At 51.4% G+C, this 21,412-nt stretch overlaps 1 protein-coding gene across 11 annotated transcripts in view; it reads right to left on the bottom strand.

The window, feature by feature from the left end:
* Positions 1 to 18,764, bottom strand: part of LOC122380187 (dihydropyrimidinase-like) — a 31,161-nt gene extending 12,397 nt beyond the window's left edge. For 5 of the 11 annotated variants that reach the window (XM_043363134.1, XM_043363135.1, XM_043363137.1 and 2 more), the window contains exons 1-3: positions 18,553 to 18,764; positions 15,837 to 15,974; positions 9,666 to 9,746 (exon numbers count right to left, since the gene is read on the bottom strand). In XM_043363134.1, coding sequence (XP_043219069.1) covers positions 9,666 to 9,746; positions 15,837 to 15,974; positions 18,553 to 18,762 — 429 coding nt within the window. In that variant the 5' untranslated portion in view covers positions 18,763 to 18,764. Of the gene's footprint in view, positions 1 to 234; positions 411 to 9,665; positions 9,747 to 15,836; positions 16,029 to 18,458; positions 18,506 to 18,552 lie in introns of those variants that run through there. The other 6 variants (XM_043363143.1, XM_043363140.1, XM_043363138.1 and 3 more) reach the window with 5 other exon arrangements.
* Positions 18,765 to 21,412: the final 2,648 nt, after the last annotated feature.

Below are 21,412 nucleotides of genomic sequence, written 5' to 3'. Positions count from 1 at the left end.
GTATCATTCAAAACCAAGCCAACGAAGAACAAACTATTCACATTTCAGACCGATCTACAAGAGCACTTCTAAATGAAATCAGAGCCGACGACTCACCATCGCGCCCAGCAGTTTCCGCCAGCGGGCCACCAGCACAAAGACCAGTCCCAGAGCCCATCCAGCGCACATCACCGGCGGCCGGCCTCCGGTACCGCAGTCCCAGCCCGTCAGTCAGTCCGGCCCCGCACTCCGTACCTGCAGGTGGATGGGCAGCCGCTTTCCGGGGGCGCCCTTCTCGGCCATGGTTGCCGCCGCTGCTCGGTCGCTGTCTCTGGCTAGACGGACACGGCTCCGCGGCTCTGCAGCTCCGGTCGATATGTCCGGCGGAGAGTGTCGGCCGCGCAGACTCCGCGTCCGCCGCCTCCGCCCTCTGTCCCGGGCTGAGGCTTCACTGGAGAGGGAGCCACCGCAGGGGAGGCCGCCGCAGCGCCGGACCGAGACGGCGGCGGGACGGGGAACTAGGCGTTCAGGGTCTGCCCGCCAGAGCCGCAGCGGCGGGCCATGGCAGGACGAGCGAGTGAGCTGCTTTATTGGTTGAATCAGCTGGGTCCGCTCACAGCATTGAGCTATGATCTCCCTTGAGACCCAAAGAACTCTTGCGTCCGTCTTCCAGCCCGGGCTTAAACAGCTTCACGTCATACGAAAATCGGCAATTCTCAACGGCTCAACACAGTCGTCCGCTGACGTCCTCTCGGGCATTCGTAATTCAGACCACTGTAGCCTTCCGGTTCGCAGCAATCCTCGGCCACCGGCGCCGTTCTGAGCAACGTCTTTATCCTCAGCTGCGCGGTCTTCAAAAGGCATGCCATTCTGGTCCTATATTTCTCCTCCTCCTGTTCTCTGACGCTGACGACATGGCTGGTGCTCTTTTGCTACCTGAGGCTGGTATCTGGCAAGAAGGTGACATGGTGCAGCCGGTACAGGAGCTCCCAGAGGAATAGGACTGTCCCTAGAAAGAAGCCGCTTGTCGGACGGAAACAAGGCTTTCTATGGATTCATCCTCCTCTGCACTAGCGCTGCACGGTGAAAGAGTGTCTCACACCGAGATAACAGAAGGCTCGCCTTTTCTATAGGCCCGCACACAGCACACAATATATTTTCAAACCACATTCACCAAGCCCGTACAGTATATGTTTGGGTGCTCCGCACACGCCGCCTTCAACAGCTGCAGCTCGGCCGGTCGGAGAAACTCCAGACGTACACGGGCTCACATTACCCAATAATAATCACCGGCCGTCGCGTCGGCGTGGTCGGTTTATTTACCGCGGTCCGCAGACGGCGGCGCTTCCGTCTGGCCCCTGACGAACGGCGGCGGCGACCTGTCATGTGTATGGTGTGTACGCCGCGGCTCGTGTGCTGGTTACGGACTGGAGTAAACTAGCTTGGCGGCAATGACTCAGACGGCAAAAGGAAACACTGAATAATCCGGAAGTAGGGAGAAAGTATGCTCTTGCGGGTGAACTTGTAGTACTCGTAGACGCAGAATTTAGATGGAGTGATGGAAAATGACAATAACGGCAATCATACCATTGCTCCTGAGGGATTACTCACAAGTCACTAGTCAGCGTTACGAATCAAGCCTCCACATGTTTGATTTCCGTCGTACTGCAGAGCTTTAGGAAGGTAGGTACTAACAACTAGTACATAAAAAGTAATGCGATAATAATAGCGAAAAGGAAATTCCATGCCACGAACAGGTCGGCAGGTGCATTGATTTAATCATTCGTCTGCAAAATGCCGTTATTCCTATCATCGACATTCGTGGTAAATCGTGCTTCTTTACCGAAAGGGCAAAGAAAATAGCTTATTACTCGGGCAATATCAGGTGTCGCACGCGTTGCACAGGCACCGTTTTAGGCAAATATCACGAGTAAGAATGTGTCAAAACATCCCAGCGAAACTTGTGCTAGCAAAGCTGGATGAAAACAGCCACGAATTATATAAAACTACGGATACATTTAGGAAATACAGTACAGTGAAACATTTACTGGGTATGCAATATGCCAATTATCGAGCCCTCCCCCCCATGATGCCCAGTCCGCCCCGATCGACGGGGAGCGGGCCGCGCCCACCCCACCGGAAGGCAGCGTCCGTCCGCCCCGCCGCTGAGCATCGATCGCGACGAGTCGGACCAAACCGGGGCGGACCGGCGAGCGTCCCCGTCCCGCGTGACGGCCATAGGGGAGCGAGGCCGCGACACAGACCAATAATCAGGATTCTGCAGGGCCATGCCGAGGGGAATATTTAAATAAAAGACTCTGCACAGCCCGAGTCCAAAGTTGGGTGATTTGGCAGAACAGAGCCATCACTGCCGACCCCGCTCGGTGGTAGATGATAGACGAAACGCGGATATTTTTTTTCTAATTGTTCAGAAGAGGAAGAACAACCTTTCAGCATAGAACGTAAGACTAACGGGCTAAAGAGACAACCTTTAGACGCATACGTCAGGCTGGGACTCCAAGGCACACATACGGACCGTTAGCTCACAATGAAGAAATTACGTCGGGGAATGTCACAGTTCTCACGCAGCCAGCGCGAAATTCCCGGCCCCGCTGCTTACAGCGCGTTCTAGCCAATAAACCTGTCTGATACGCAAAATTCCCCGGACTTTGGTGCGGACAGCAGCCAGCGCATCCTGGGCACTAAGCCCGTTCGTGACATGACCATAAAGACCACAGGGATCGACTTGCCGACTGTTAAATGCTGGAAGCCCTGAGACTCTCCAGTCCAGCCCGCCGGGCAGTAGCTGTGTTCAACTGAGCACTGCAGTGCGTATGTATGTCCGCCGGCGGGCGGCAGTGCCGTGAGACAAGTAGCCGAGGCTGGAGCCGCAGCTCGGTCACGGCCGCACGGCCACGAGCCCCGTGCCGTCTAATGACCACAATGAGTGGGTCGTACCGTCTAACGATCACAGCGAGTGGTCGAGCTGCGGCCGGAGAACGGTTACTGCCGCCGTCACCCGGCTGTACCGAGGCGCAGTCGTCACCGGTCACCGTGACGGGACGGACCGCCGTGACGTGACGTGACGGTACAGACGTCACGACTGTCACGGTCAAACGGCAGACCGGGTCCGGTTCAGAGCTTCTAACTCCAGACGCTGAAATGACCCTCTTAACGACCGGCGTGAGGCCTCATGACCAGGCGAATGTGACTCTCCTCTACAAACTCCTCATCACCACAGGGGCGGAGTCTGGTATCGTAGCCACTCCCTCTAGTCTCGCCACGCCCACTGTGCACTGACGTAGCCACCTCAGGCCACTACCACGTGACGTCGACGTCACACTCACCCCATCGTGCACCGTGGCGGGGGACCATCAAAGCGTCCAAAACCGCAGCATCCAAAGTACGCAACATCCAAAACCGCAGCGTCCAAGGTACGCAACGTCCAAAATACGTCCAAAATCCGGTATATAGGGAGCATTCACAACGTCCAAAACCGAAACATCCAAAACCGCAACATCCAAAAAGTATCATCCAAAAACGCAACATCCAAGGACGCATCATCCAAAGTACGTAACATCCAAAGTACGCAACATCCAAAGTACGCAACATCCAAAACCGTTAGGTTAGGTTAGGTTAGGCTAGGTTAGGTTAGGTTTCCTTATCCACGGTAGGCATAAATCAGTAGGTTAAGTTAGGTTAGGCTAGGTTAGGTTAGGTTGGGGGACCATCAAAGCGTCCAAAACCGCAGCATCCAAAGTACGCAACATCCAAAACCGCAGCGTCCAAAGTACGCAACGTCCAAAATACGTCCAAAATCGGGTATATAGGGAGCATTCACAACGTCCAAAACCGAAACATCCAAAACCGCAACATCCAAAACGTATCATCCAAAAACGCAACATCCAAGAACGCATCATCCAAAGTACGCAACATCCAAAGTACGCAACATCCAAAACCGTTAGGTTAGGTTAGGTTAGGTTAGGCTAGGTTAGGTTAGGTTAGGTTTCCTTATCCCCGGTAGGCATAAATCAGTACCTAGATTAGGTTAGGTTAGGTTAGGTTAGGTTAGGTTAAGTTAGGTTAGGTTAGATTAGGTTAGGTTAGGTTAGGTTAGGTTAGGTTTCCTTATCCCCGGTAGGCAAAAATCAGTAGGTTAGGTTAGGTTAGGTTGGGTTAGGGATAGGCAAAAATCAGTAGGTTAGGTTAGGTTAGGTTAGGTTAGGTTAGGTTAGGTTGGTTTTGGTTGTTACGTGCCTTGGATGTCGTGGTCTTGGACGTTGTGGTTTTGGAGGTTACGTACTTTGGATGTTGCGTCTTTGGATGTTGCGTTTTTTGGATACGTTTTTGGACGTTGCGGTTTTGGATGTTTCGGTTTTGGACTTTGTGAATGCCCCCTATAAACCCGATTTTGGACGTATTTTGGACGTTGCGTACTTTGGACGCTGCGGTTTTGGATGTTGCGTACTTTGGGTGCTGCGGTTTTGGACGCTTTGATACGGACCCGTTAGGTTAGGTTAGGTTAGGTTAGGTTTCCTTATCCCCGGTAGGCAAAAATCAGTAGGTTAGGTTAGGTTAGGTCAGGTTGGGTTAGGGATTGGCAAAAATCAGTAGGTTAGGTTAGGTTCGGTTAGGTTAGGTTAGGTTAGGTTAGGTTGGTTTTGGATGTTGCGTGCCTTGGATGTCGTGGTCTTGGACGTTGTGGTTTTGGAGATTACGTACCTTGGATGTTGCGTCTTTGGATGTTGCGTTTTCTGGATGATACGTTTTTGGACGTTGCGGTTTTGGATGTTTCGGTTTTGGACTTTGTGAATGCCCCCTATAAACCCGATTTTGGACGTATTTTGGACGTTGCGTACTTTGGACGCTGCGGTTTTGGATGTTGCGTACTTTGGGTGCTGCGGTCTTGGACGCTTTGATACGGACCCACCGTGGCACCGCGGCGGTTTGAGTGACTGGGATAGGATAGCGTTGAGCCGCGGGCGTGAGGCGATCACGATCTGCCCGGTATCTGACTGCCACTGACAGATGCCGACGACAGGCTGATAGGTGGGTGCAAACAGTGTATACAGACGGACTGCAGCCGTGAGAGGTGCCACTGCACAGCCGTGAGTCGTGAGTGAGGCGATATCACGACTTAACGGGACAGTAAACAGGTGTATAAACAGCAGGGAATGCTGCGAATGAGGCAGGAAGCAGTGTTTGAAAGCGGAGGGGGTGCACGTTCCAAAAATGTTTAACTTATTTGTTTTGTTTTGAATGACGCTCACCAGTCAAATAAAAAAAAAACTTTACACCGTTTCTGACCATCCCGCCCAAATCACTAAATCGGTCAAGCGCTGTGCTGCTAAGTCAAAAGCTGTGGTTCTTGAGTCAATTCGAAGCTCACTTTTTACTCCTAAAGGGGTGCCCAGCGGTCATTGGGAGCGGTCGTGTCAGGTCAGCCGGGATGAAATCTGCGAGCTGGCCTCTTGCACCAAACTACCTAGCTAGGTAAAATCGAAAAACCGGTTTCAGAATAAGCTAATCTAAAGGTGGTAAATTTGTTTGCAATAGCCCAATACATAATCCTACATGTGCTTGCTAAATTTTGCACGCAAATTGTTACATTTGAGACTTGGACTGGGTATACAATGCAAAATAATCCAAGCATTGGTGCAAGAGGATTTCGGTGCAAGAGGCCTCTGAACAACCACACTCTAAGTTCGACCTTCAACCTTTCCGTGCCTATGCTTCTGTTTCACCCAAGCCCGCCAGTCAGGACGCTGCAACTGCCCACAACCCTTCCACCAGACACCTCGATCATTACTTCTCGGCGTCTCACCCAGCTAAATGACGTCACTGGTGGCCAGTGCTGACGTCACTGGGGTCGACCCCACACGGCGTCGTAGTTATACATCTTTAACCCTCGCCGGACCTATTGGTTTTCTACATACGCGCCGGCCGAGGGGGGGGGGGTACGACCCCCCCTCGCCGTTTCGCCCCTGGTGGAGCTAGCGCGTCGCGGAAAAAACGAGCGTGTGCGCCGTTACCAGACGCAGAGATTGGTACCCGGTTTTAAGGTCCTAGGTCAACCGGTGACCTCTGAGGTCAGGTCAAGTGCCCCAAGGTACGGTTCAGTTTTTGGTGAATAACTTCGCAAAAAAACGGCCGCAGAGCGCCGATTTTGGCAGCATCGTGTTCGTCTCGCTCAGGCGCGTCGAATGATATACTTTTTGTCCGGGTCAGGTCAACTTGGGGTGTTGACCTCAGGTCAAGGTCAGGTCAGCACCCCCAGGTCACGAAGTTGGTTGAAAGAGGTCATGTCGCATATCATTCGATTCGGTAGGTCTTCCTGAGTCCATTGGTGGCTTTCCCGACTCGCTAGCTCAATTTGATCAAGAGTTATTGACGACAAACTAATATGACCTTGATGACGTCATAAATGACGTCACGCAAGGTCAACATTGCAAAAGTGACGCATCTAACCTTGCAAGGAGTGCATCAAATCACGATTCTGTGTGCTTGAGATAGTTGGAGATCGTTCCCGGCGCCAGAATAGCAGTTTGAATTTTTCCCCATTGACTTATAATGGTGAGGTCACGAAAATGACCTGACCTCATATGACCTTTAGGAAAAATCCGAGATATACAAGTTGTGGGACTCATAATGGATACTAGATCCTGCAAGTTTCATTACCCTATGACATCTCCTCTGGCAGTGAGGGCGTTGCGAAGTTGCGACATCTGAAGACCGTGCAGAGGTTCACTTATGACGTCATAGGTCAGTGACCTGACCTGACCCAAAATGCGGTTGGTTTCAAAAGATCCGGCTTGGATCGAAGGTCAGGTATGCCAAGTTTCAGCTCTCTATCCCCAGCGTGTTCGGAGCTATCGCGAAAAAACCCTATGGGGGGGGGGGGGGCGGCACCCGCCCCCCCCCCCCGCCGCCGGCGAGGGTTAAGCCCGGTTCTGACTGCCGTTTTTCGATCGTTTGGTGGATCGTATGGTGATCGTATCGTGATCGTATGGTGATGGGATGGGGATCGGCACGCTCGTTTCCCGATCGCCGCGATGGTAATCGTATGTGTGCAGTGAGAACCGGGAAAAACGTGACTGTGCGCGTCGTTCGGTAGCGGCAGATCGTACGTCGTATTGCGTTCCGTCGAAAGATGGATTGAGTTTATCTTTTGTCTTGATCGTATCGTACAGTTGACATCGTGTGGAGAACTCACTGTGCTGCTGCTTTTCTTGCTGCTGTCTTGTGGAAGGTTTGTGCTAACATATTTGATATAACTTATCTTATCAGTACAGTAGCATACTCTAAATAAATAAGCTTGATTGACATACTTATAATCAAAGTAGGTACTTCCACTTTGAAGATACCATACGAAAAATCATTGTTTCGTTCAGATGCGTCAATTACATCTGTTATTTTATTGCACGAAAAAGCCTCACCCGATAATGTTAATTTGATACTTAAATTAAAGAAATGTTTTAACTACATTTAACCTCTTTTTAAGGCTGAAAAGTGTTAATTACCCTCTTTATAGATCTCGTCCCGTTCACGGCGGCCAATCAACGCGCTTCCCCCAGATGACGTCATCTGTGCGCCTGCGCTCTGCCGAGCCGGCAAGCCTCGTGGTGACCGGCGATTTACCGGCGACACCGGAGGTGGCAGGAGGTGGTACATAGATATCTTACCAATGAATTTCTGTCAATTTCAACGAACCGATTTTCAAGAAAACCGATGCACAGCATTCACAATACTCACTTTTAGGTTGTAGGTTACTTTCCAGGACAATTTGACATGATTTTCTATTTTTCCACGCATTTTCAAAATCGCGTACCTTCCACGGCCGAGAATGGTTTCCACCGCCATGCCAAGCCATGCTGCTCCAATCAAGCCGAAATGTTGATTAACTTCACGGAACAGTCAGACCCGACTATTCAAACTAAATTATTGAATTAGAGAGATGTTTTAAACTACATTTAACGTCTCTTTAAGCGTAAAAAGTATTTATTTCGTTCTTATCTATCACCGCCGGCAGTAATGGCGGACGCAGACTCCCACACGATACGCATTGGATACGCACGATCCGCACGATACGATCTACCAGTTACCAGATCGTATCGGGCCTAGAGATTTTCATCTTTTTCCGCCAGCCACGCTCACCATACGATCACCATACGCTTACCATCCGCTCCGATCGATTTCGGCAGTCAGAACCGGGCTTTAAGTGTCGCCGGTGGTCACTGTATGTCCTACAGCGCAGTGTCATCAGCAGGGTGTCTGCAGTCAATGTCCATCATCGTGAAGACCGTAGGGGCAGAGGGCGGTCAGTCAGCCGCGGCCAAGAGGGTCTCAATTGTAAATAGACGTGTAACGGACCAGGGTGGACAGCAGGGGTATGAGGAGCCCGCCTAGGTCGGATGGTAGGGAACTTTTTGATCCTGAGGCCGCCTTGTGATTATGTCGAAACTGTGGTCAGATAAACTTGGTCTGACACGCCTCGATGAGCGAGTCTCCTGTCACGTGATTGGACGGGGCGAGCAGATAGATGACGGCCTCTGTCAGTCCGTCCGATGGCTGACAAGTGACAGGATCATGACTTTTAGCAGACACAAAATCAAGAGCCGGGGAAGGACAGAGGAGCCAAATAAATCTGGCCACTGCGCGGCGCGCGCTGTGAACGATTCCGGCTGCTACCCATGTGAAACTGTGACCGCATGGCGCATAGCTCACAAACACATGACGTCGTTCTCTAAGAAAACCGCGATACACTGGTAAAATAGTCACTGCCGAGGCCTCTTGCACCAAGCTACCTAGCTAGGTAAAATCGAAAAACCGGTTTCAGAATAAGCTAATCAAACGGTGGTAAATTTGTTTGCAATGGCCCAATACATAATCCTACAGGTGCTCGGTAAATTTTACACGCAAATTGTCACATTTGAGTCTTGGATTGGGTATACGATGCAAAATAATCCAAGCATTGGTGCAAGAGGATTTTGGTGCAAGAGGCCTCCGCATAGACTCCATCTGTCTACACACCTAACCACACGGACTTCCATCAGGAAACCATGTCATTTCTGCAATCCGTTACCGGGAAATATGCCACCCACCTACACTTTTCCACTGGAACACAGACTCGTCCCTAGCTGTTATTGAGCAGTGAGCACGCCACACGGCCTAGGTTTCTAGGAAACGTTCATGTTCAATAGCGCAGCTCGGACCGATGCGCCTTGTCAAAAACTGCGTTATTTAAGTTCGGCGGGGTAGACGGAACCAGCGCATTGCTGGATGATTGTTGTTAAACTTTGGATTCCAACTGCTCAGTATGACGTCAGCGGCCCATAAGTGATCACTGATCACCCGCCTCCCTACACGGTTTGAATATTCATCGGAAGGGTGCTGTCATGGTCAGCTCGTGTCCGTGTCTCGCCGTGAAACAATAAACAGGGCTCACTGGGACACGGGCAGGGTCTCCTCATGTCCATCAGAGCTGGCTTCTGATAACGGCCAAGCAGCCTTGGGCTGAGCGCCGCATAAGTGTCGGACGTGCCAACTCTATACGGACTTGACACCTGTGCGGCTTATGTGGACAGGTGCCGACCCAACACTTTTCCTCCGATGTCCACCGTTATCACAGTACACCTGTCACATTAGCTAACACAGCCGCTCAGGGTGAGGCCGGTCTCGGTACTCACGTCTCCTTCGTCCTTCCAGGGCTCGGCGTCCAGGATCTGGACCTGCTTCACTTCGATCACCTCCGTCACCTGCGTGTCCGACTGTGGACAGAAGGGGAGGCAGGAGGTCAGACTGTGAGAACAGTGTTATTCTGTCCGACTGTGGACAGAAGGGGAGGCAGGAGGTCAGACTGTGAGAACAGTGTTATTTTGCCCAACTGTGCTGCCGTGCAAAGGCAAAACCAATTACGTCGGTCAGAGGCCATTACCTCCGGCCAGAGGTCACCCAATGGGTAGAAGGATGTTAGAAAAAAGACTTCAGTCAGAAGGATCGCTTAGTTTCAATCAATTGAGCTTTTTCCATTTGTAGGTAAAAGGGACGTCACGGAGCATACTTTCAGCTTTTAAAGCTTGCACTTCCTACATAAATTCAATCAGTTGACTCAACAGCATGGGTAAAAAGTAAAGAGCTTTTCAGAGGCTCATTGAAAAATGAATCGAGCTTTTGAGCAGCAAGGAAGTCTCGGCCACGTCACCAGTAAGGTATCCCGGACATTGTTACGGCAGTAAGAACACGTTTTCGTGTCAAATGTGCATTCGACGTCCCGCACAAACAATCCAGCGCGTCGTGGAGTGACACGCCTGCGGTCAGCTGACGTCAACAGTTTCATCTGATAGGCATTACTGTTCCATTACCGGGTGCATGATCGCCCCCTTCTGGGGCACACGGCTGAGCGAGTCTGACCGCTATCTGACCAGATCTGACCACTTCTGAAACACTAACCTAACCGGAGTTGACCGCGACACACGCCGTCCGTTTTCACGAGGGTGTTTTTAACTGTGTAGCAAGTCGTGATAGCAGGCACGGAAGGCAGCAGAGATACGTTGCAACAACATATCAGTGGCGACGGGTACAACACTAATAGAGCAATAGCTAACACTAATATCATTGTGCTAACACTGACCTGAAACCTAAGGGCATGGACACAAGAAGGGTCGGCTCGTGACCTTGTCCCTATCCCAATCCCGACTGGGCAAAACCTCGAGTACTATGCACATAGCTGATGCACTGATGTCACCGGTAACTTCATTACCTTTGAACGATCCGTCGGTCACTGTGATGTATGAGACGACTTATACATCAGCCATATGCTAGAGCCGGAATTTGAACATCAGAGTTCAGTACAAGCCGCTCGACCCAGCTGGCAGTACTTATTTACATAAATAATGCATGCATACGAGCATGCCCAGTGACCTTGTGACGTATTCTGAGAGAAGGTCAACACACCCGGACTGCGTGTCAGACTACGTTCTCTCCGAATTTGTAAGCACTTCGAAGAAGACTTCCGTAAGTAGCACACGATATGGAAAGCACTTAAATGTAATTACATCATGACTTTGATAAAATGATGCATCCGTAGGTAAACGTTTTTTTCCGGACAAGTAAAACTGAATGATCAGAGGAGCCCGGAGGCCTCAGCACGGCCTCAACTACCGTTATTGGGCTGCTGAGCACCTGTGGCTATCACCATCATGAGTTGGTCTTACTGACGTCATGCAAGGTCAGGCAGCTCGGCTGACACAGCCTTGGGCAGCCCTAAACAACGGAGATCAGTTGCGTGTCACGACCAAGGCGGCCCGGACACCGGCCGCCCATCCCTGTCTATCACGTGATCGCTGACGTCACCGGTACACGAGTTGTAATCACCAGCGGGCCCGTGTAGCCAGTGCCACCCCCGTCCGACCGGTCCGACCCGCACTGATCAACGATACAGATACATCCTGTACAGGTGACTCATCCGCCCGGCGGCTGAGGAGGATTTAGTACGGTCACGAGCCCGCCGAGGAAGGTCGTGTTCGGCTATGCGGACACGGCTCACGCTCGGTTCTAAACATCGTCGTCTACCCGGAATTTCCAGTCGAGGATCGATGGAGAACAGAATTTGCGCAGAGATGTTTGTTTAGCGTGTGTGCTGGCCTCGGAAATCCGTACGTTCGAACTGTTTTAAAAGGGTAGAACGGGGGAGGATGATATGCATGTTGTGGAGGACCCGGAACGGGATGTGGCGGCTTGTGCTGCGGCCCAGCATGCAACTACAATGGACGGTGCACGGATGAATCACCAGCTGCGCATCAGACCTGTATCAGTGTTTGTATAACACGGCCCGATTGGCCAGTGGCGATGGACCGGCGACTGACGAGCAATGATACACTGCCACTGTATCTGACACCCAAGAGTTAGCGTTGATGGACATATGACTTTGGACCTTCGACAAAGCGCATAGGTAAGGTGATGTGTTATTGAGTGCTCAGCTCTACCGTACAGTCGTGGGCTCGAGGAGGTGACAGCCATTTGAGTCTCCAGCCCGTAGTGCCAAGGAGAAGTGTGGTGCACAACTGCGCACCCGGAAAAGACGCGACATTTTACGCGCGGTGATGTCACCTGAGTGATGAACCGATGTAGAAGACTGCTTACCTATAGGCGTAGCGTCGTTAACTGGGCATGGATGACGTAGGTTCACCCAATAAGGATTTTGATTAAAGTAGGATTAAGAAGTGATCACTGATTAATGATCACGACACGGAGTGGCCGACTTAGTGCTCAGGTGCTAACCGCAGAGCCGGCCGGCGGCTCATCGCTTCGCATCAATGCAGAAAGCCCCAATAAACAAACTTCCTCAGCCAGCGAGCAGCCTAGCTGGTATTTCCAGGGCGCAAATAGCCCATTGCATCATATTCCGCTACCTTAGACAAACGTTGCTCCTCTTGGAATATCACTCTAAACATGTCACATCCACGTGCAACATTAACACCACTCGATACCAGTGCCCAAGGTAAACCCCAGTGTCTTACCTTCAAGCAATAAATCGCAGAGTGATCACCGCTAGATCTGTGTCATTACCATCAGAAACACCCCAATGTTTAACCAGTCACGGAATATGCCGATTACCAGTCCTGCGTCGCATGACACATACACATAAACCGAGATGTGGCAATCGAACACGGGCCTTATTGGCAATTAGCGTGTGCAATGAAAGCCAACAGCCGCGCGGCTTCCCATTACCCCGCCGTGGTGACGACAGAATAAGGTCGGACAGAGCTCGCTCGTTTGAAATGAGCAGGGTGGTGCGCTAATTTCCATAACAAGACGAAACCTTAGCCGGCGATTAAAAGCCGACATTAATTCGGCCACGGAAACCCTTCGTGATTCGTATGTAGCTCTTACCTTAAGTACGCTGATGCCTGATTTAGCATAGCTTAATTTCCATCTTAAAACCAAGGATATATAGAAAGGAAGCAATGGAACCGATGTGCGGGCTTAAGCGAATTACAAAACATGCGATAAATATGACACAAAGGGAAACAAATAGCGACCACTCATCGAACGCAATTTGTCCAACGAAAAAATGTCACCTTTCGAGGCCACCTATAAGAAAATCGTGTTCATTGGTCATAGACGGCCATCTACCAGCTACCTTTATCCCTCACGGTACCAAGTCACGGGACCGGTTCGTGAACCAACGTGTGTGACTTCCGTGACTGCCGAATCACGGTCGTTACCGTCTGTTACACACCGGCCAGCGTCAAGGAATCGGCGTCTCGGGCGTCACGATCCGGATACAACAGTAATAGAAGTGACTATAAGCCGAGCCACGGGAAATGGTTTCGTGACAGCTGATATCGGTAGCTAACTTTGTTATGCATCCAACACCAGCCTCAACAGGTTGATAACTCTACCAGGTCGAATTATCTTTCAGATACGAGGTCAGGTCACCACTGTACATACCTCACCAGTCACCACTGTCAGCTCAGTACAAGGTGACCTGAATCGCCGGTCATACCCAGCTGGACTCCGGGGAAATACCCCCCCCCCCCCTCCCCGAACCAAAATGTCACCACGGTCCCAGCGGCACCACACCTAACGGCTAACACCAAGGACACGACCTCCTGCCAATTGCCCACGTCAAACAGCTCATACCACGGCGACAGCCAGGCTGCAATCAATCTACATCTGTGATGCAATAGACGGCTGGTGTATATTCACGGGAAGACGACACCTATGGAAAACCCGATACCGGCAGAAACCATGTTTTGATTCGATTGTGATATCCCCACCAGCCGTGTTAGTGTCACAAGCACTAGCCGTCACGGCGGCACCAAGACCCGTCACACTACCTGTGGTAGTGTCACCAGCACCAGCCGTCACGGCCGTGTCACAGTTCGTCACGTCACGGTATGGCTCCCGCACCGGTCTGAGGTGAGCTTGGAGCGTCACCTCCACCGACTCAGTTACTTGTGACGCCACGCCCGTGTCGGAACAGTGGCCGTGGAGCGCAGTGACTGACAGTGTTGCGGTCTGACAGACAGCTATATAGTTTGTCTGACATGCTTCTTCGCCATTGTGCACCTCGTTTCTTAAATTTTTTTTGTTTAATTTCAGAAGCCCAAGTTGCGATCCGTTCTATGTCTAGCTCGCTAATGTCTGGTGCTCCACATTTCAGTCATCTGGCAAGTTGCACCGCAATGCGTATTCTGCAATGCACGACGCCCCCGTTGTACCACGATTCAGCGGTCAGCATCATTGTCATACCAGTCTTCCATGCCCCCACATGCCCCGGCCCTCTCACGGTCAGTCAGCCGACTCTCGGTCAGACAATTGGCCGGTGCAGTGGGCCACCGCCCGCCGCCCTGCCGCCGTGGGCGGGGAGTGGGGAGGGGAGTCTGGACCGGACCCGCACTGAGGGGCAGCCGGTGGGCACGGCGCCCGGTCGTGCCGGGCCGTGCTGGCCACGCCGCGGCTCAGAGGGGCACTACACCGCGAGAACGCTGCAACACGACTCGCGCGGCTACAAACAATACGGCGCAGTAAACAGATCCGTAGGGAGGCTTTGAAATGTGGATACCGGCTTCATAGCCACAGCCCACAGAAACACTACGGATGAAGAATGGGTAACTTAGGGCTAATGTAGGTAATGTTGATCGAATATATGCTTGAACTTACTCTTTTCCTACTGATAAGAACCACGACTGTCTTGCGCTGCCAGTAACTAAATCCCGACAGAAAAGGGCGTGGCTGCCACGCCCCCAATCCCAGCGAATCCTGACAAACGCTGGTAAACCATCCGACATTAGAGAGCCCCAGCCGCCGGAGAGCAGGCTGAGTGCAGTGGGCCACTCCCATAATTTCCTGGGAGGGCTCGCTCTCAACAAAAAATACCCGGGATCCCAGACAGATCAATGCTGGGAGTTGGCACTCCGCCAAGTGAAATTCCAGGAGACGACAGCTGCGGCATTATGGGCGACGAGGGAATACCGGGTATGGGCCCAGTTTTGCAACCGTTACGGCGAGGAAAACTCCCAGCAATCCGGAACGAATTTTGTAGATTGTAGTAGGTAACGGTGGATCATAAAGAGTCCGTTCACAGTGGTAGTGAAGAACAGCCTGTCCATTCAACTGAACTCATGGCCAGCTTCAGACAATAGCCCAACACGAACCGAAGAAATACAATGCCGCCGCTGCCCGCCATTCGTCCGCGCCGGGCCGTGCCTCGACAGCACGTACCGTAGCTTACGGCCGCTGTCGGTCCGGCGTGGCCGCGTGACCGTGATCGGGGGTGGGGAGGGGGAGGGGAGGGGGCGGCCCAGCCAGCCGGCCGGCCAGCCGGCGCGGCGGGGTTTCACAACTGAGACAGAGGCAGGAACGACGCGCTGCGGCGGGACACGGCGACGGGAACAGGTGCGGCGGTTTTTTGGAGGGGAGGAGGGAGGGAGGTGTGAGGGGGAGGAGTGTGTACTGGGAGTGGTGTGGGAGGGATGCAGACTGCAGAGTGGTAATGCTCTGATGTAATGCGAGTTGCAGTGAGCGCCTCCGAAGGTCAGCGCGGCGAGCATCACGTGGAGCCGCTCAGCGCAAAACACGTGCACCAGTAACGAACAACCGCGCGCCACTCACAGACATCAAGGCCAGTTTGTTTACCCGCGTCATAACAAAGCGTGAGCTCGTCAATCTTGTCCGCCAGCCTATTCCCACCCCAGGTCCCACACTCCGTCCCACGAGTGTAAATCCCCTCCCACACGGGTGCAGAAATAGCCAGACTAGGTGTAAAAATAACCCGCGTCGCAGTCGCGCCGGCGCGGCCAGGTCAAGGTGCAACACGGGTGGCCGTGGCAGCTGACCGCCAGCATTCTCACCTTGAACATGGTGCTGCCCTGGGTGTGCGGGCCTGTCCTCGAGCTGGGAGTGTCGGTCACCGCCGGGTCTCGGTCGCCGGTCGACTCCCCTCGCCCGGATCGATCTGCGTCCGGCGCCGGCCGCCGCTCGTTCCGCGTCTGGAGGCACACGGCCCGGTCAGAGCCGCCGCTACAGTCGCCCGCCCGCACGGAACTGGCGCCACCTAGCCGCCCGGGCCGGCGGAGCTCCAAACTGCCGCAGCGCGGCGCCCGGCAGCAAGCAGCTAGGGGGGGGGGGAGGGGCGCCCCTGAAAGGACTCTGCCGGGGGCGGGGCTCAGGGGAAGTGGCGGCAGTGATGCGGTCACGGCGGAGGGTGTCAAAAAGTGGAGAAGTAGGTGATATTAATAGGAACTGTCTGTCTGAGCAGACCACCGTTCCAATCCTCTGCTCCGAGCTGGGCGGACAACTTTATCCCATGCGGGATAGCCCGTAAGAGCACGCCCGTAGCCGGGTGCCGTGAGTGCTTGGAGGCTGGTCGGCCTGTCCTCTGGACCAGCTCAGCCCCGGCGACTCACCAGGGTGCTTGCCCAGACCAATGTCTCCCCCTAATGCCTTTCATCCTTGCGGCCCTGAAATGGTCTCGTCAGACCGAAAGGGCCTAACCCAACAAAACAAAACAAACAATTCAGCACACGACCGGAAAACTGGATGAGTCTGACATAGAAGTTAAAATACCTCATTAAACAAGTCAGGACATCTCAACCTCAAAGTGCGGCAAAATAAGATGTAGATGGATGACCGTCGGTCAGTTCGATTTATTGCCTAGGCCTGTCCGTGAGGTCATGCAAAAGACAATTTTAGCCAAACCAACGTCCAACAATCTGGAAACGGATCAGAGCTTTTGATGGTCAATGACGGAGGTGAGTAACACAGGATACGGATGTGGCTTTGACCGATGCAGTGACACGCCAATAGCCGTAAAAACGTCTTGTGGCCTAACATGCAATCCTAACGTGACGCCCACGGCTCAGTAGGCAGCCCAGCCCCTAAAACGTTTATCGCTAAAAGGGTCAGGATTTCGCTATGACAATGCTTCATTGCCCATAACGTGTTGAGATGCAATACCGAACACAGAACACACAACCATAGTGCTAGCAAAAACTTTCAGTTAGCGATGAAAATTTTTCAACTTTCAATTTTAAACACCACCTTTTAGATCACTCGTAAGCTCATATTTCAGGTTCATGTAGGTGTTTCTGAATTCTGGCCGTCCTGTTCCTTCGCTCTGAAGGAAGAAGATATTAATTTTTAATGTAAATTATCTCTGGATGTGTTTGATTGACCACAATAATACCGATGCCAAGCCACAATTCATCCAAGCCGAATAAAATTCGAAAATTCCCTGCATGGCTCCTTCGCCGTTGGCTTAAATAAATGACGAAACGAGTGGCTCAAATTCCGCGAGCACAATCAATAACTATGTCTGCCGTGATAAATGTAAGCTTCAAGGCATGCTGCACGCTTCAGTTGACTCTGATGAAAGACTAATGAATAGATGCCAAAGTACATCCATTTGTAGAAGATACCACCGCAACTGGTAAATTGGTGCAATCACTTACAATTACCGTCCAAAGCGTTTCCACGCGACTGCTGATGATCAAGATGTTATGAGAGGCACCGGAAACAGAACCGTCTCCAGGCGAGAATCACGTGGAAGTTGAACGACCCTATAAGAAGAGTCCCCTGTATTGCTTAGTGCTTGTATCTCCACAGTTCCCAGTAACGTGGGAGGGAACATTCCGACTCTATCACACGGTGTTTTTGTTTGTGACAGACACACTTGGCGGTCGATATCAATTAGTAGTAGGTATGCCTTATTACAAGGCCCTATATACCTTATTAGTTGGTCGTTATCACCGTCCTAAAATTGACTCATTTTCTGTCGACAATCCATCACTGAGTAAATCCCCAGACACACAGCCGGTCGCACCGGGCTATTTACACGCACCAGAGCAGCCGTGGGACTGTCGGCACCATCACCAGTCTGAGAGGTAGTAGTTAGCACACGCTCTGCGGCACCAGTGGTGCATGGAGCCGTCACCATCACCATCTGAGGGTGAAATCACCGCTCCGGGATTACAGGCCGGCCGGAGAGACGGCCGGTCAGCCGTGAGCCATCGGTCGGCGGCGCCTCTGACCGGGCACCGTGTCCGACAAATGGAGCTGTTGGCCCGGCAAACGGCGCCGATACACGGAAAACTACACGGAAGGGTAGATATATGACTTCTGTCTGTGAGGGATGTGCAGCATTTGGGAGGGCGACTTGTTTTTGACAATAACTAAGTGCTTATTGGGAAGGACTAGTCCGTACCAGCATTCTGGATGATGAAACCTTGCAAGGTGTGCAAACACCTCGCCCCTCCATAGGAATCCATTGTCATGACCTAGCACATGCATGACACTCCAACACACATGACCGACTGTCCTGACGTTCTGGGACGTGCAATGTGTGCAAACTGCAAACACATCGCTCTTGCGCAGGAATTCTCTACGGTACTATACTGACACATTGCATGATACTTATAAGCCGGGGCAAGGTCTGACTCCCAGGTATCGGATCCGTCCCAGAGACTGTTCCTCACCTGCTGGGAGCGTCCGATGGCTCTCGTCTCGCCCCGCTCACAGGGCAGCTCCGCTGAGTGCTGACCTGACCCAGTCCTCTGACTCGGTACCTACCTGCTGGGAGCGTCCGATGGCTCTCGTCTCGCCCCTCTCACAGGGCAGCTCCGGAGTCCGCTGAGAGAACGCGTCATCCACGTAGCCGAAGAAGCCTCCGCTGAGCACGCGCGGCACCTGCTTGTTCTCCCCCATACCGGGGATGAAGCCGCCGCCGCCGTCCGTGACGTCATGGCGCCCGTTCAACGCCGTGCGACGTGGTGACGTCATACCTGGAGGGATGACGTCAAGGATGCAGTCAGAGGAGTGGCGGAGCGTTGTTGATGGTGCATTTTAATGAGCAGATTTGTTAGTGATAATGGGTACTGCGTCTGGACAGCGTGACGAAGGAGAACTATGATAGCGCTTCAACAAAGCACGCAGGAGGGACAATGACATTCCGTTTCACTGAGATAATTTCACAACTGCCATGAATAGGGTATCATTCATGGATTTCTGTATTTCTGTATTTGCGCAAATCACCAACAGGCTTGGCCCAATGACAGGTGAAGTCATATAAGTATATCACACCAAACACACTGTAAAAATAATGATCTGTTCTAAGTACAGAAGACTATAGAAGTAAAAGTAAAAGTGCCTATAGTGTAAAAAAAAGACTATAAAGGCAGGATGCGATACTCATTCAATAAACACCAGACAACTAAACAGCCATGCAGCAATTGTCAGCTCAACCACTTCTAATGGGTGTTAAACGCGAAATAGCTCGCAACTAGGGTGACCCGCGTGCTCCGCAACGCGAAAAGGGGTATTTTCGATTGACGGGTGATTGGTTGTTCTTGTGTCGGTTTGGTTATCTATCCATTTCGGTCGATTGCTTTTTGATGGCTAAACGTTTTGGTTTGTGGAAAAAATATCCACCGCATCGAGGTGCCCGTGTCTGATAAGCATGCTTTCCACTTCAGAATCTGTCAAATGTGCTTTATAATTTAGGCGCGTAGTTTTATGACAAATTAAAGGCGTAGATAATTTTCACTAAAAATCGTTTTGCAGAGGTTTGAAACATTTATATTTTTAAGAATACTGTTGCTTGTCATGCAAACGTGATGATTGGATCTTGGAGAGAATTGAATGCTCTTTCCAATGATAGCATTTTCAATTGTCAAACGTATCAGGTTAAGCAGCAAAATCCGTGTAATTATTTAGTGGCACATTTTGGACAAATACCATTTAATTCAGCGATTTTTTCCACATTGTTTTTGATCAATTAGCTTTTCACAATTTTTCCATGAGAGACGGTACATTTTTATTGCTAATAGGCGCTGTTTCAACTCATTCCGTCTGACGATCACCTGAAATTAATATAAATTCCAAAATCCGTCCAAAACGTCCATTTATCAAAAGAAAGTGTCCTCCCCGGTGCACGTGGCACGTGCCAACCCCTGCACCGCACACCATTCGATAGCCCGTTCGATTCTCTACACGATGCTGTTTTCCCCGTACCGGTCGGGCCCACGGTTACCGAGATATTGCACCGGGACCGGACCTGTGTCGGGCAAATTTAGCCATTTTCGCCCGTTTTTGCCAGCCGATTAATACATGTAAAGTCTATGACGCGAATTTGCACTTTTTGGGCACGCGCCACGCGCTCGCTATCGATCCGATCGAGCTGAGACCCATCAAAGGCACGTTGTCCATCCTTGTTCTATGAGTTGCGCAAACTTCAGCGCGGTAGGTGCAACGGTGTGACCTGTAACCCGCGCTACGTAGCACCATGTCGCGACCTATGTAACAGACAGAAACTACGTCTAATGGGTGTTAAACGCGAAATAGCTCGCAATACTGCATTCAGATATCAGACGATCCACATTGAAAAGAATCATCGGCAAAAACATTTACGGCGAACCTACCAGATCGATTGAGCTTCCAACCAAACAAACCATTGACCCAAGTCCGAATCCAGATGATTACGTCCCCATCGAGCTCTACTCCATGTCCCTTCCCAATTCCCATACAGTCCAGTGTCCCCGCTGCTTCAGCCGCCTATCGCTCTATCTTCCCCGCTCCCGGACCCAATCAGTGATGCCATCCACATTTTTGCTCCATCCCAAGATCTCGACCAGAATTTCCCAAGATTCTCGTCTCGAATCCCAAGACTACCCATCGCATATCCTTAGGAGTACCCCAAGTAAATCCATAGCTTATTTTGGACATATTAGTGTGTTAAGTATTCAACTTTCTCTTCTTCGGGTCCACCCTTGTCCTTATTGGCGTCTTTACAGCAGCTAATGTACCTAGAGGCCGGGGGGAGGGGAGGGGGAGGGGGTCGATCGAACTCCTACAGCTGATCGGTTCCTGACCGAGTATAAGAGCTTCACGAAAAATGAAGATGCTGGCCTAGACAACATGAAGCCGGTGGTATCTGCTATTATGGTCAGGTCATTCGTCGACCGTCAATGGTGGGTCAAGGACCCAAAACACAAAGTTCGAATCTGTTAGAACTTCTTGGAAACGAAGTCTGTGGCATTTTGGATTTATTTCGAAATTTGTCTCGTGACACATTTGGAGAAGCTAGGGTCAGGTGAGGTCAGGCTGATTTTTAGTGTTTTCCACCACTGAGTTTTGAAATATGGGCTCCAAAACAAGCTCTTAAAAGCTTATGTGAATCCCGAAATCGAAAAGCCTATGCTGTGAATCTGCGCGTAAGCCAGTGCCCGCTGGGGCCCATGAATTTTCAAGCCGACGATGGCGAGCGGGTCTAAACGAGGACCTAACTCGTCCCCTGGACTATATAATTACAAGACGTCAGCAGTGTTGTGAAGGTCGCAAGGTTACGTTTTGATTATTTTTGGTCCAGCAGAGCCCAGAGGTCAGGTGACCAGACACTTTTCCGAGGTCAAAGACAAATTGCTCTTATTTTGGT

This window comes from Amphibalanus amphitrite, unplaced genomic scaffold (assembly GCF_019059575.1).
Source record: "Amphibalanus amphitrite isolate SeventyFive unplaced genomic scaffold, NRLGWU_Aamphi_draft 000092F_arrow, whole genome shotgun sequence".
In the NCBI taxonomy this organism is placed as follows: domain Eukaryota; kingdom Metazoa; phylum Arthropoda; class Thecostraca; order Balanomorpha; family Balanidae; genus Amphibalanus; species Amphibalanus amphitrite.
This window is presented reverse-complemented; position numbering and strand designations above follow the sequence as displayed.